Source organism: Crotalus tigris, unplaced genomic scaffold (assembly GCF_016545835.1).
Source record: "Crotalus tigris isolate CLP2741 ecotype Arizona unplaced genomic scaffold, ASM1654583v1 scf7180000017865.1625608, whole genome shotgun sequence".
Taxonomy (NCBI): Eukaryota; Metazoa; Chordata; class Lepidosauria; order Squamata; family Viperidae; genus Crotalus; species Crotalus tigris.
This window is the reverse complement of record NW_024096686.1, coordinates 1,411,668-1,428,026: the sequence shown is the minus strand read 5'-3', so window position 1 is coordinate 1,428,026 and position 16,359 is coordinate 1,411,668. Positions and strand designations below refer to the sequence as shown.

Genomic DNA, 16,359 nt, shown 5'->3' with positions numbered 1-16,359 from the left:
TCTTACTTCTTATATCTTTTATGTTTATTTTATTTTTTATATTTTTTTTCCTCTTTTTTCTCCTTTATTCTTCTTCTTTCTAAGCATTTTCTTTTTTTCTTTTTTCTCTAATAGTTATGCTTTTTACATATATATATTATTGTTAATTATTTTATAAGTTGTATAAATATTGTATTTAGACTTATTTATGGTTTATATTCTTCTTCTTAAGATTTTAAGAAATTTAAGAAATTTTAATTAAGCCTATATTCAGCTCTGGGAAGGTGGAGGGAGGGAGTGGGAAGGTTGGGGTGGGTTGGGTAGGGTTGTTTTTCTTTTTCTTGTAAAAATTTTAAAAATTTTCAATAAAAAAAAAAAAAAAGAAAACAGAATGTTCTTCTCCCCAATTCAATAGTGGTAGGAAAAAACTACCAGCCAAAGCAGTACTCATTCTGGAAAAAAAGGAGCTCCCTGTATCTGCCCCTTTTCCTAATCAATAGCTGAAGCCAAGCTGTTCTCTTGGTATTTTCTAAGACAGAAGAGACACAATCTCCCAACAATCTCTATTCCTCCAGCTGGTATAGCAGGTGCTTCCCTCCACTGCTGCAAACCTAGATTTATTTAAAAGTAGAATTCTGATTTCTATTAAATAACTAGGAATGCCCACAAACATGGTTTTTCAATACCTCTACACAAGTTTCAATCTCCGTGTACTGGTTCATGATGGGAAGGATGGTTTCCATGCTACTGTACTCAACCAGGTCTGACTTGTTTCCAACCAATATAAGCGGAAGCCTGAAAAAGAATTAAATGTTCTCATACTGAAAAATAAAACATTAGATAGCTCATAAATGCACAATAAGAAAAACTAGTGTTTGCTGTTCAAATTGGTATTTAAATTCTAGCCCCAATATTACAGTAAGGGAAGATAATTTATAAAGTTATAGGAACATCTCTCAAATCAACCATGTGTGGTTTTATCGTTTTAATACTGTAAGCTGCCCAGATTTACCCTGTGATAAAATGGATGGCCAATAAATAAATACATCTGTGAGACTGAAAATTTTGGTTTTCTTTGGCCATAAAACACAATAGTTTTAACTAAAAAATCAGTTACATGGCTGATTTGAAGGCTATTTATGAGCTTTCACTACCACAGCAGGGATATATTCCGATAAACATGGCTAGGACAACAATTATGTTAATTTAACTATGCACAGTAAATATGTTAATTAAAATATGAGGAGTGGTTTTCCCTTACATGAAAATCACACTTCAATACAGTAATAAATTCTGGATTCTCTGGAGGGCTAGGGAGTGTCCATGAATGTAAATACCTTATATAAAAGAATGCCACACAGCATTTCAGTTATGTTTCAAATGTAAGTTAAGCAATAGCAATAGCACTTATATACTGCATAATAATGATGATGATGATGATGTTGACGATGATGATAGTGCCTTGGGTGCAATCCCAAAACAACTGGAGCACCACCTGGACACTATTGGCATTGACAAATTTGCCATCAGTCAATTGCAAAAGGTGGCCTTACTAGGAACAGCTTCCATCTGCGACAATATCTGTAATACCATCAATTCAAACATCCACATCTGCCTATCCCAGATCCTTGGTAAGGACTCGATAGACAAAAATGTCAAATCCAGTCTGAACATCTGATTGACTGCGTGATGATCAATAATAATAACAAAGTTGGAAGGGACCTTGGAGGTCATCTAGTCCAACCCCCTGCTCAGGCAGGAAACCCCATACCATTTCAGACAAATGGCTGTCCAGTCTCTTCTTAAAAACTTCCAGTGTTGGAGCATTCACAACTTCTGGAAGCAGGTTGTTCCAGAAGTGCTTTACAGCCCTCTCTAAGCAGTTTACAGAGTCAGCGTGTTGCTCCCAACAATCTGGGCCCTTATTTTACTGACCTGGCCTCAGAAGGATGGAAGGCTGAGTCAACCTTGAGCCGATCAGAATCAAACTGATGAACTGCTGGCAGCCAGCAGTTAGCGGAATTAGCCTGCAATATTGCATCTCTAACCACTGCACCACCACGGTTCTAATATTTTAAGATTACCAGTTTGATTAGAAATGTTTGATATATTCACTGATGGTTGTGAGGAAAATTACAGAAGAATGCTAGGTATACTACTCTGAACTCCTGGATGAAAAATTAGATATAAATCTAACACACAAATAAATATAATTATTTTTTAAACTTCAATTCCAGAAATCTAAGCAGTTCCCAACAGTGCAACAACAAGCAAGCTAATTAAAAGCTCAGGAAATATACCTTGAGCTTATAAATAATCTTCTTCTAAAATATAATTATAATTGGAGTCTCAATAATATTCCTTAATATTTCACTATTTGAGCTTAAACAGATCTTAATGTGTACCTGCTGTCTTTGTCTGTTCTTTCATTGATGAGAGGGATCCACCGGCTTGTTACCTAAAGTAATAAATCAATATTCATTTTTAAAAGTTAGGCTGCACTATTCATTCCACTATATATTTCTATTTTGCTATTAGTTTTCTGAATGTTTAAAATACATTTGAAGAAGTGTGAGAGGGCAAAGACTATGAAGAAATAGGCAGTGCAAGGTAATCCTTATGGTAGTTACAAAAATTAAATTTGCTTTCGTTCACTAATAATTGTGAAGTGATAAATCCCAGTGTTAAATGAAGGGGGTAAAAATAGAACAAAAACTCTATTCAGCATAACTATATGCACAGAAAATACATAACCTGCTTCTGTATGTAGGAACTGCACATTTTCCTCATTGATATCCACTAAAACCGCAACCAATTTTCCCTCACCCAAAAATTATGCAACTTTCTAATTCAAGGGTCCTCAACCCCCGGTCTGTGGACCAGTACCGGGCCGCGGCATGCCAGCAAGCTGTCCACACAAGCAAGCAAAGCCCCATCCGCGAGATTTAGGCAGCACACAAAACCATGCACCCTCCAGTCCGCGGAAAAACCTCTCTCCACTGGAACCGGTCCCTGGTGCTAGTTGGGGACCTCTGTTCTAAATAATTGGATCTTTTTCAGATTCCAATATAATTACCTCATGCAAATCCATTGAATTCAAACTACATTTTCATTCCATGCTTAAATATTAATGTATCAACACTAATAATATAGATAAGTTATTCTAAAAGAAACATCACAGGATTACATCGGAGAAACTAAAAACACTGTGGAGTTCTTGGTGCTCTCTAAAGTTGGCTGTTTGCTGCAGATGTTTCATTACCCAACTAGGTAACATCATCAGTGCTAACGAGTGCGAGATTTGCTCCCTGTTTATATACATTAGCTTGCTCTGCCAGAATTGGTAGGAATGTGGTTTTCTCCTTAGTAGTTCCTTGATTATTTTTTGCTTGTTTCTCTGGTTTGCTTGGTGTTCAGCCAAATAAAAAAAATGCTAGGGAATTCAGACAATTGGCCATTAATAGACACATAGAAATTAGCCATATTTGAACATCATTTAAAAGAGACAACAAAAAGCTAAGGAAACCAAAAAAAACAGGACATATTACTCTCCAACAGTCAATACTCAGATAAGCAAAGATTAATCAAGAACTCAGACAATTAAGCAGAAAACAATGCCTAATCAAGGAACTATTCCACTATCAACACTGGCAGGGCAAGTTACTGTGTGTAAACAGGGAGCAAACTTTACACTGGCATTGGTGTTAGCACTGATGAAGTTATCTAACTGGTAATGAAATGTCTGGAAACAAGTAATCAAACTCAGAGAGAATCAAGGATTCCACAATTCAGTCATAAGCTGCATTTATTCTTTTCTATTCGAACTAAAAAAATTGCATTCCATGGCATTTAAACTTTGTTTGAATTATTTTAAAGATCCCTACTTTTCTCATCTGGAATATTCAATATGTTGAAATAAAAAAACAGTAAAATATGCCCTTACAAGTGAAAGGGCCACACTCTGTCTATCAAGAAAACAATGCAATTCTTTTAGGACTAAGTCAGAAAAGACCCATTTGGATTGATAGAAAATTAAGAAAAGACAAATTCATCATGTCTTTCAAAAAGACAGTCTGAACACCTGGAAACAAATGTATTCATGGTCAACAAGTATGCTATATTAATATCTGGACAAAATAAAAAACGCTTTCCTCATACCTTATCGATTGAATTCTTGTTGTTAACTGCATATACTATGCAAATTACATTTGCCTGGGACAAAGAAGAAGCAAATGGTTTATAACTGTAAGGTTTTCCTAGCAAATATGTTAAAATACATTATTTAAGGCCACTTGATAGTTTCTTCTGATATTCAGTTAAACATAAGATATTAAAACTGTGAACCAACAATTTACTTGTAGATTTTGTACTGTGGGCATAAAGAATAAAAATACAAATACCTACATACATCTATTTTTAAAATCATAAACTGGAAAAATCATAAATAGTTTTGCAAGGATGTGGAATCATATTCCACAAACAAATTCACTGACTTTCCCACCAAAATTTATCAGTAAAAGTTTCAGCATCTGAAAAAAGCAGCCTGTTCTTATAACAGAAACTCTTTTGCTTCTGCAAAGGGCATTTCTTCCCCAACTTTTCCCTATCATATTCTCTCATTGTTTCATGGATAAGTGTTCAGAGGTTAGATTGGCAAACTTCAGTCCATAAGATGAACTTTGCTCATTATTCATCAGATTAAGACAAAGATCCATTGGTTTATTTTTAAATCATCTTATAACCCATTCTAGTCCAGGAAAGGCTACCTGTGATCATTCATGCCTTAATCATTTCCCAATTGGATTACTGCAATATATTCTACAGTGATATCCTTGAAAAATGCTCAGAAGCTTCAACTGGCAGCATATCCCATTCTAAGTGCCTTGGATGCAGTTTGGACTATACCTGTGCTACCCTGCTATTGAGGGTGTTACACTGGGCCCCAGAACGATTCTGGATATAATTCAATGTGATTATTGCATTCAGAGCCTTGCATGGCACAGGATTAAATGACTTGTGGAACTGTCCCTCCCCAAAGGTTTCAGTTTTCCCACCCGTTCTGATAAAGTGGGTGTGCTTCACGTCTCACCTATTAAACGTCATCTGATGGGACCTAGGAGATTCATAGTGCCGGTCACATGTAATAAGTTCCTCAAGATCAGGAATGTCCCAACATTCCAAGAGTTCTGGAAGGTCATGAGGACCTGGTTCTTCCCTCAGTTGTTGGGATGTCAGCTGAGCCCATCGTAGACCTATAGCTGCACTGTGAGTTTGTTCTAGCAGCTGCCTATGGTATTGTGGTTCTTTTTAACTTAGTTTGTATCTATATTTTGAGGTTTTGTTGTTAGAAACCCAGGGTTAGGTATTTAAAATCAGTGGCCACGTAAAATGTCTAAATAAATTCATAGAAAATATTTTGTTTATTTTTTTCTCCCCCATCATTCTGGCGTGCAGGACTTTGCACACCTGGACCTGTTCTTGACAACCACACAGCTGCAAGGATATACTTTACTAAACATCCACTCCAGCTAAGACATTTCAACTGACAGTCTAATGGGAAGAACAGAGAGTGAGGATGCTTTATAGCCTGAGGATAAATTCATCATTGTACAGCTTTCCTCATTCCTACATCAGTGATCAGATAAATTATGTCTTTAAAATGATGATTCTCCAGGTGCCAAAATCCTGGCTCACTTAAAGCAACTAAATCACTTTGAAGATACAACATAAATGTACTAAGCATGCAAAACAAAAACAAAAAACCTGAGTACACTGGGCTCACAGCAAAACACTGGCAGCTTACAGAGTAGCCTTGGGCAAAAACAAAGTCAGAGCTTATATATCTTTGACCTAATATATTTCAAAGACAAAACAAAGGGAAAAAGCAGACCCAGTGTAAATTACAGCATGATACTGGAATGCTTTTGAAAATCCCATCTGGATGGCCTTCTCATTATTTATCCTTTCTTACTACGGTAGGTAGCATGTCAGCTATACTAAAGTTGATATAAGGTAAATAGAAACAATTTAATTTAATGGGCCTCTTGTTCCCGTTTGATTTTTACCTGTCACCACTCAGGGTCAATCCAGCTTGCTACAAATGTTTCCCTAAAAGGTTAATTTAAGTAGTTCACATATAGGGATGGGCATCAGTTGGTTTGGTATTGAATGCAGCTCACATGTATAAGAAGGGGGGATATTTTTACCACCACAATAATTTCATAATAATCAGAATGATTCTGGCTTTTCTTGTGGGAAGAAATTCACTTAGGCACCAAGATAGGTAAAACACAAACATTTCAGAACAGAAGACACATTCCACTCACTTGAGATATTTCATGATGGAGCTGTTCGTCGCTTTGCTGAGATTCTGTGTGAAACAGAATGTAACAATTACTATTGATCAAAATGATCGAAGAAAGGCCAGTAAGAATGAAGTATGACCTGGTCACTAAATGTGGGTTAAACTGTTTGATAAATTGGGGTGAAGTCTGGATTAAAATGTTGTGTGCTAAATGTAAAATCTGTTAAATCACGCTCTGTAAGACTAAGGTTTTATAACAAAGTGTCACAACAAAGACTTATGAGAATGAGAACGAAAGAACTTCCATCCAGTTATTTTCTTGACTCTAATCTTAAAAATAATTTGACAAAGAGGAACTTTCCAGGTTTACTACATGTTACAATTAAATTCAATAGAAAAAAAATACAAGGTCACTTCTAAGAAAGTGATTCTTGATAAAGTAGTGCTTCTTCCATTGACTTTGCTTGTCGAAAGCCAGCTGGGAAGGTTACATATGGTGATCACATGACCCCAGGACAATGCAACTGTCATAAAAACATGCTAATTGCCAAGTACCCGAATTTTGATCACATGACTGTGGGAATGCTGCAAAAGCCGTAAGTATGAAAACCAGTTATAAGTCACTTTTTTCAGAGTCACTGTAACTTCAAATGATTTCTAAACGAACGGTTGTCAAACAAGGACTGAATTTTCAGTTCAGTATCTCAGTTTTCAAGAAAAATCCTGAACTGTGCTGGCACATTGCATGACAATGCACATATGTATGGTTAAGGAAGCAAGTTAGGATTTGTCTTTATGCTGAGTGGTACCCTAAATGGATATATGGCTCTTAATTTGGATGTTCCTCCAGACTAAAATGCAGAGAATGTTTATCACTATTCAACAAAATGTAGTTATTCTTCCCCACGATGAAGCACCACTTTCAATAATAAAGATGCAGATCATTATAATAGGCAATTCTAGGTTTGTTTTACATTGGGTAGAACCTAAATTACTTACACTAGAACCCTAAATATCTAGTGCTTTATAGTTACAAACAAATGGCACCTGGCCATTTTACAGTTATTTCATAATTTAGCTGCCATGCATCTTATCCATTATCTTCCTATCTAAAAAAAAATCCCCATTTCATTTGTTTCACGACATTTAGCAAGCTGGCTCTGTTGGGAAAATGTCAGAGGAAATGGCTCCATTTAACAGAAGCAGACCTTATAACCCAATGTATTATTTTATAAAGGACTCAAGCAGAGGTAGGCAACCTTGGCTCTTTTATGACTCGTGGACTTCAACTCCCAGAATTTCTGAGTCAGCATAGCCAAGGTTGCTTACCCCTATTACTGTTGCATTTGTGAGACTAAGAAAGTAGCAAAGAGACTGATTTCCTAAAATCTTGGTTATTAGAGGCATAAACTGTAAAGACAGAGAAGCACTATTAGTTGGGTAGAAGAGAGGATTTTTGATACATTAACCTTTGAGCTTTATATGCCGGTATTCTTCCTTTCTACAGCTGATGAATTGTTCTTTCATACCTCCATTCCCAGAGCAGCCAAACCATAATGTATATCTTTTTAATTTACAAAAACAGAGGCATTACCTGAATAATCCACTATATGGGTTGGCACTCTTTCTGGGGTAACATCAGCCGGGATAGTGATTTCTTCAGCTCGTGGAGGAACCTCGGTGTATGAAAAGCAGAAATGTTAGTTAAATATTCAATTCTTACATAAATTGCAAAGCTTGTAACCTGTAATAGCAGAAACTGAGCAATTATCTATGATACCCCCTTAAGCAGGAAACTAGAAACCAAGTAAAACAAGTTTTTACCATTTGCCACCTTATTTGATTTCACCAGTCTCTGTTAAAGAAATTCAACATTGCGCATTTCTTACCATAAAAGATTCAGTTTGTTCCCAAGTCATTACTATTTCTAACAATTCCAAGTACATCTCCTACGCAACTTTCTAATCAATGAATCCCATCTAATAAGGTTTATATGAAATGACAGCAAACAACTAGAACACTATATTCATTATCATTTTTTTTCACAGAACATAATGGTTAATAATGGAACTCTTAGAGCTCTCCATTCCATTCTCAGACAATCAATGATTTTTACCAAGTCATTCATCACAGAAGTCAGTCTCATATATTGGCATATTTTAGCCTAATGGGAATTATGGCAATAAGATCTTGTGTGCTAATGACTGAAAATATATTGTATACTGTGAGAAACTTTGTCATTCATAATATCAATTATGAACAGAAATGGCAGCAATATATTCTAGTGATTAACGTGTTGAATAACTTGTACATGTTAAACTTGCACATTTCTTTACGTAATTTCACAAATGTTTAAAAGCTTATAAAGAAATCACTCTTTTGTGTATCTAGAAAAAAAGAACATAAAATGCAAACTTTTAGAAGCAATTACTTGTCTAAGCTTATGCTTTTGGAGTTCTTGTATTTCTATTAAGGGCTTCAAAAATATAGTGAAACATGAATAGATTAACCGGGGGGAGGAGTATCTGCTTCTAATGAACATCTGGTATATTGACCAGTATGCACTTATTGTGATTTTATATAATTTTCCCAATGTGTGTAAAGATATCCTTTACAGACGATGGCAATGATGTATTGTAATTTGCATCAAACATCATTAACAAATGTAACTCACAGCAGAACGCTGTCTACTATATGTGTAATCTGTTACGTCAAAGTCCAGCAACTTGAAATTTAATTGCACAAGGATTTTTTTAAAATCAAGTGTCATGAAACCTTACCTCTTCAGGGAATTCTTCACTGACAAGAGACATGATAAGTGATGTCTTCCCAACTCTGGCTGTGAAATTGAGAAGATGAACATTCCTGAAGGATTTCCATAGGTAATTCTTGGCTGGGGTGGGGGTGGGTGAGGGGTGGTGTCAGAAAGAGTACCAGCAATATTACTGCTAACCAGCAATAAAACTGTAGATAAACCCTTATATATATAAAAAAGGCATGGTTCTTTGAAATGACAACTACAAAAGTAAGGCAAGTACAAATAGGTGATTTCTACAAAACTTTCTCACTTTTTTTTTTAAAAAATCTTAATATAGGTCACGTAATAGGAAAAGTACATCCTTGCATGAATATACAGCAGTGGTTCCCCAAACCTTTTGGCACCAGGGACCGGTTCTGTGGAAAACAATTTTTCCACAGACCGGAGGGGGAAATGGTTTTGCATGCTACCTAGATCACACACATGCGTAGATGAGGCTTCACTTGCTTGTGCAGCCCGGTTTCTAACGGGCCATGGACTGGTACCGGTACATGGACCAGAGGTTGGGGAATCCCGATATACAGCAACTCTTTTCAAACAAGATTAGAACTACAACTTCCTCATAATAAAGAATTCTGGGACTCAATTTAACTTCAGCGAATTACTGCAGTGATCAATGCTTTTGACTACTGGATTACTATATGCAAGGATAGCAATTGATTGTGACTTTCCTTCTACAACACACTTAACTAAGTCAGTTGTGGATTGGTTGGAATACCTGGGGAACATCACAACCAGATCAACTGATCTAGTCAACTAAATACCAGGTGGTCAAACATAACCCAAATCATACCTAGTGTTGCACTCAAATTAATTACACCTAATCAGTTGTGATATAAGCACACATAAATGAGTAATATTAGTATTAGTTTCCTGTCGTAGCCCAACAATGCTTGCTGCTGGCAACGCCATCAGGAAAGGGCTACCAATCAATGGAAGCCTCATTGGTCTCCTTCTGTTTCAAAGGCTCATGGAATTGATGGAAAAGGGGTCCAGGTCTCATGTAATTCCAAAAACGTTTGGTGCAGTTTTTATGATTATGCGCCACTTTCATTTTTAAGGAAATCTGATTAGGTTAGTGGCTGGATAGGTTGTGTGTGTTGTGGAAACAGGGCTCAGATTTATACCAATTTTCTTTTTGAATAAAAAGCAAATTATATTTACTATAAATTAGTTTGAGAATAGATTAAGAAGGTCAGAAGAAACACTCCGAATAATGATCCAGAATTGTTACTACAGGTAGTCTCTGATTTACAACCGTTCAAACAACCGTTTGAAGCTACAAGGGCACTGAAAAAGGGACTTATGACCATTTTTCACACTTACGACCACTGTAGCATCCCCATGGTCACGTGATCAAAATTCAGATGCTCGGCAACTGGTTCATATTTATGACAGTTGCAGTATCCCAGGGTCATATGATCACCTTTTGCGATCTTCCGACAAGCAAAATTAATGGGGAAGCTAGATTCACTTAACAGCTGTATTACTAACTTAACTGCAGCGATTCACTTAACAACTGTGTCAAGGGAAGTTGCAAAACTCACTTAACAAATATCTCACTTAGCAACAGATATTGTGGGCTCAACTGTGGTTGTAAATCAAGGGCTACCTATATTTAACTATGAAACATGGTCATTTGAAGTAAAAACTGCCATTTCAATATATATTTTATGCCAATATATATTCTACGCCAATTAAGTAAGAAAGGAGAATGCTAAGTTATTTTCCCTCTGAGCCAAGAAAACTTTTGATGGTGATGCCTTGGAAGATTTTTTTTTTAAAAGCCTTTTTAAGTCTTTGTCTGACAAGAAGAACTGAATGAGCATAATGACTTCATGCAAAATGACTGCTGGCTAAATAGAATATTCAAATGACTCTGGGCATCACCTAAAGTTAGGCCTTGTTGAATCTTGCTATCAGAAATAAAAGTGCTATTAATACCGTACTCTTAAAACTGGTACAGCACTGAATCTTCTTGTGGATGGGCATATAGTTCCCTAGGAGATACGGACATCTTGTTTCATGTTTTGATTCGTATATAACTGGCATAAAAATTTAATAAATAACAGTAATATCTGAGCTTGTCAATTCAAACTTACTTTTTTACTATCTGAAATCATAACAAATAAAGGAGCATATTTTTTGCCTGTGAAGACTGAATGAGAATAATTTTCCTTTCTTTTTAAAAATTTCCTTTATTTTCTTCTTATATATAAGTCTGGACAAAATCAACCAATAAAAACCCAGCAAATACTCATCTCTATTTTAATTTTTAGCTTAGTATTGATTTTGTATGGCTTAAGACAAAAACATTCTGGGAACTGCTTTGTGGAAAAGCAGAATTTTAGTTCTTTTTTACTCCACATAAAGGCACATCTTTATGTGCTGTACTGTATATATAAGCCCGTATGTGAAAATGTTCCCAAATTTGAGGCAACTGCAGGAAGAGAATATTCAATCTTCCATTAGTATTTGTTCCACTATCACCAGACACATCACTTTTTTGCTTTAAATTTACCCAATAAACTACCTGTAACCAACAAACATAAATGGGTACAACCTTGCTATATTGTAAAAATTATAGGTTTATAAACTTCTGTTGAGCATTTTTACCGAATGAAAATTATAAAATTGCTTTAGAAATGTAAATTTAGATTCACATTCACATATATATTGGTAGACATGGGTGCAACTACCACCACATATCAATCCAAAGGACTTTGATATCACCAAACTGTATTTTTCTATAGTAGCAATGCACTTGTTCAGATTCAAGTCAAGTACTGTGATACAGAAAGATAAAATTACTCAGAGTGTGATTTAGCTTTCCGAATTTTAAATTTAATAAAAGTTATTAAAAATTGTCCAAACACTCTGTTATGCAAAAGTTTACATTGAGACATTTTAGCTTTCTAAAATGCTAAAGTGGCTGTAATGTTGCTGAAATTGAAGCACAGGCATTTCCAGAAAGTAGCCCATGTCCTAATTCTGTTTTTCAAAAAAACATGAGTTGCCCGGCACAAGTAAACTTCAAACACACCAAATGCATCATAGCACACAACTAAAAATATAGTTTAACAATTGGTATATTTCTGGTATCCTTTCATGCCAGAATCTTAAATTGTTGACAATTACAGGTAGCCCTCAACTTACAACCACAATTATGCCCCAAATTTCTGTGGTTAAGTGAGACATTTGTTGAATAAGTTTTGTCCCATTTTACGACCTTTCTGGCCACACTTGTTAAGTGAATCACCGCAGTTGATAAGTTAGTAACAACAGTTGTTAAGTGAATCTGGCTTCCCCATTGATTTTGCTTATCAAAAGGTTGCAAAGGGTGATCACATAATCTTGGGACACTGCAACCGTCATAAGTATGAGTCAGTCTGGATTTTGATTACGTGACCATGGGGATGCTGCAACAGTCATAAGTGTGAAAAATGGTCATCAGTCACTTTTTTCAGTGTCGTCGTAACTTTGAACGGTCACTAAATGAACTGTTGTAAGTCGAGGTCTACCTGTACATTAGTAGACTACCCTCTGTATCTCTCTGTGTGTAATCCTTCACTGCTATATTTCAATTTTATACTGAATTTATGGAATATGGCAGAGAATGCACGCAGGAACATTTAAATTAATGATGTGCAAAGTACTTCAAATAAAAAAGATCCTCTAGACATTCCAATACAGTTCTGATCATTCTGGAAATATTCCAAAACAATTTCAGCTTAAAATACTTCCAGAATTGTCAATCTCCTAAATAAAAAAACCCGTAGATGTGATCTTGATATGATAGGACTTGGGAAGAGAAGAAATATATACTACATATTATGGGGATTATAAAAAAAATACAAATGTATACCTGTCCATTGCAGTGAAGCAAACCCCAGTTTTTCTAGAATCAAACTATGCTATGAAAAGTATGAAACCAATCTGGCTCTTAAGAGGACACATCTCTATATCAATGTCAGCATGCAAGGTTTTTTGAAATATTATTTTCAGATTATACTGTAAAAAATAAATAATATATTCAAAAGATAAGGATGAATGACACTACTCCTGTCAAAGAATGTTTTGGAGTTTTTTTTTTCCTGGCAAGCAACATTTCCCTAAATAAGAATTCAATTTTCTAAATTTAGGCTCCTAATTTCAACAGTCACTAGATAAATCAAAGCACAGCTAAAGGACAGCTTGAAGATTTTGGTCTCAGACCAATCTTCTGAGAAACAACAGTCTCATCACATGTACGAACATGAACCATTTCTGACAGTATTGTTCACAGCAGCTAAAACTCCGAGAGAGTCAGTTTGGTGTTGTGATTAAGGCACTGGGACAGAACCCAGGAGAACATGAATTCTAGTCCCAACTTAGATACAAAATCAGCTGGGTGGTCTTGGGCCATTCATTCAGCCTTAGGAAGAAGGTAATAGCAAACCACTTCTGGAATCTTGCCAAGAAAACTGCAGGAATCTGTCCAGGAGTCAACACTGACTCTAAGGCAAATACATGCAAATAGACTTACAGACATAGATTTCAATGGTTTTAAATTCAACTTCCTCATGCTTAATCAGATAACACTGTAGTCTATTGTCTTTGTACTAATCAACATAGTTGTAAGAGAAGATACGCATTTTGCTTTGATTTGTGGACAACACTCTTTGTCTCAAATCGTACTTTATTGTCACCCTGCTTCCCAGCTTTTCTGATTTTAAAAGTTGTTTGCAATCAGCATAAAATGAATAGTGAAGCAGTTCAAAATGCCACCCTATCTATGCAAATCTCAGTGCTTGCTTTTAGGAAACATTTTTCAAGGTCACACAACCAACAAAGCAAGTCAGGAGACAGGATAGATAATAATCTCTTTAAACAAATCATTCTTTATTGAAATCTTCTAAGAAGATAAAATCCACTTTTCATGGCTGAATTCTCAAAAATTATTTTTTACACCACTGACCTGGAAATTCAACCTAAACAGAAATGAACTAATAAGCTAAATTTGTACATTCTCAATGCAAGACTATGTCATCCTGCATAACCAAATAAATGACCTAATGCCCTCTGGATATTTTGGACTTTACCTCCCATCAGTCTCCCTACAGTGGCTAGCAGCAAGAAATATGATTGTATGAGATCGAAACCTCTGGAATGCATCAGGTTGCTATCTTAAGAAGAAAACATTGGTTGGAAAATAGGAACTCCTTCCGATTTATAAATATTTACCAGTATCTGGAAGGTACATATGCAACAGTCTTCTAAGTAATTTAAAAGAAAAAATGATGGGGTCAACGAAGAAAACAAACAAAATTATTATTCTCAAATCCCACCCAACAATCTCATCAAGGCACTATTAGAGCTTTAAGGGGAACTACAAATTCTCAATTCTTGAACTATTCTAAATATAGCAAATCATTCAAAAGTATTTTAATTCATTAGTCCCTCAATCAAATTTCAACAATAATTCATAATTGCTAGATTCACAGACATCAGACTCATTAACATTCAGAGCAATCTTGGTAACTTTGCACAGTATTAACAGCCAGGCCTCTATTTTCTGACACTATTCACTGTTCACACATCATTCTCAATTAACATAGAACCCAAAAAGCCACATTCAATGATCTACTAATCAGAAAATAAATCTTCCCCAACTTCTGCTATGCAGATTAGGTTGCTGCTGCATTCACAAAGATTTCAATCTATAAGTAGCATGCCACATATTTAAATTACAGACCTATTAGTCTGTATTCCATATACAGTATAATTCCCCAACCTTTCAGGGTAGGTGGCCTAGAGCAGGGATGGGGGGGGGTGGGAAGGGGGGAAAGAAGGGATGGTTTTGTGGTGGAGGGAACACAAGCGCGTACATGTGCACACACAATTTCTCGTGCAAGTGGGGCTGTAAACGGCCACAGCAATGCTCGCATGAATGGGGCTGTGTGCATGCACCCACACCCACACACGGGCCATCCACTCATGCAGCCCAGCGGCCAATAGGCCATGGCCCACAGGTTGGGGACCCCTGGTATAGAACACTTAATAACATGCATGCCAGAACATAGATTATCAAAGACATGGAATAGTTAAGTAAATAACTAGATCTGGGTTAATTGTAGCCAGATATTTTGGCCTATAACTTCCATAAGCCCCTAACAGAATAACCAATAGTTAGAGATTGAAGAATTTACAATAACAATAAGAGAGTTGGAAGGGACCTTGGAGGTCTTCTAGTCCAACCCTCTGCTCACATTTCTATCCCCATCTGTCCTCCAAGGAATACCAAGATCCAAAAATTAAAATAAATCTAATCCCATAAGAAATAGTTTCTGGGTGCCCATCAAAATAAGTTTTGGATAACATTATCTAATGTACACTCCCTCAGCAGGTGTCCTGATAATGTATTTTAGAGCAAACTTCGTGACTATACACAAAGAGTTCCGTTTTCCATTGAGATAAAAATATATTTGCAGAATGTATTTTTATCCCTTCACTTTTGCTCTGCCTCTTCGTCTGCCCTTTTTACACCTCCTTGCCAGATTTCTGCATCTCCTAAAACCGGTTCCCCTCTTCTTCAGCCTGTCTCCCCCCCCTCCCCAACATCCTATAAAATCCCATTACTGCATCCTTAATTCTCTGTTTTCTTCTTGCTCTCCAATGTCCTGCCCGTTGCCCTTTCCCTCTCCTACCTTCGCTTAAATCTCCCCACCTGGTTCTTTCCCCCAACGCTTTCTCCTTCTCCCCAGCCACCTTTCCGCCAGTCAACCCGACCCCTTTCATTCCAGCAAAGGAAGACAAAACAAGACACACGTGTAATCTTACCTCCGCAACATCACTCTTCCCGTCCTCCCTGAAGCTCAGCCAGCCAAACCTCTGCCCCTCACCTGGTTCATTCAGCGGGGCGAGCCGGCTTCCCTTCTCTTCGGCCCAGTCCCCGCTTCTCTGCCTTCCCCCTCTTCCATGCTGACCTTCCCAGACGCTCCCTCCTTCCTTTCCTTCCTTCCCTCACTCACGTTCTCCCACCAGCAGGATCCTCACGTCCTTCTTCATCGTGCTGTTCCTCCGCCTTCTGGGCCCGGCGATCCGGCACCAGCTCACATCAGGGCTTCGCTAAGGCGGGGGAGAGAGAGAGAGAGAGCTACGGCCTACTACGCTTCGACCTGCTCGTGCCGTCCCGCCTCCAACAGCCGGCGCGAGCTCGCTCTCGCGGCCACCCCGCCCTCCCCAAAGCGCCTGTTCTCAACCTTTCCCTCCACCAACC

General features: G+C 37.0%; 1 protein-coding gene across 10 annotated transcripts in view; it reads right to left on the bottom strand.

Annotated features, from left to right (window-relative positions):
- RHOT1 (ras homolog family member T1) overlaps window positions 1-16,359 on the bottom strand; it is a 51,887-nt gene extending 35,528 nt beyond the window's left edge. For 5 of the 10 annotated variants that reach the window (XR_005556745.1, XM_039343622.1, XM_039343619.1 and 2 more), the window contains exons 1-7: window positions 16,112-16,357; window positions 9,064-9,122; window positions 7,878-7,959; window positions 6,306-6,349; window positions 4,138-4,191; window positions 2,385-2,437; window positions 666-774 (exon numbers count right to left, since the gene is read on the bottom strand). Coding sequence is in view for 9 of the 10 variants with exons in the window: in XM_039343622.1 (XP_039199556.1) it covers window positions 666-774; window positions 2,385-2,437; window positions 4,138-4,191; window positions 6,306-6,349; window positions 7,878-7,959; window positions 9,064-9,122; window positions 16,112-16,148 (438 nt within the window). In the remaining variant the exon portion in view is untranslated. Of the gene's footprint in view, window positions 1-665; window positions 775-2,384; window positions 2,438-4,137; window positions 4,192-6,305; window positions 6,350-7,877; window positions 7,960-9,063; window positions 9,123-16,111 lie in introns of all 10 variants that reach the window. The other 5 variants (XM_039343614.1, XM_039343616.1, XM_039343617.1 and 2 more) reach the window with 3 other exon arrangements.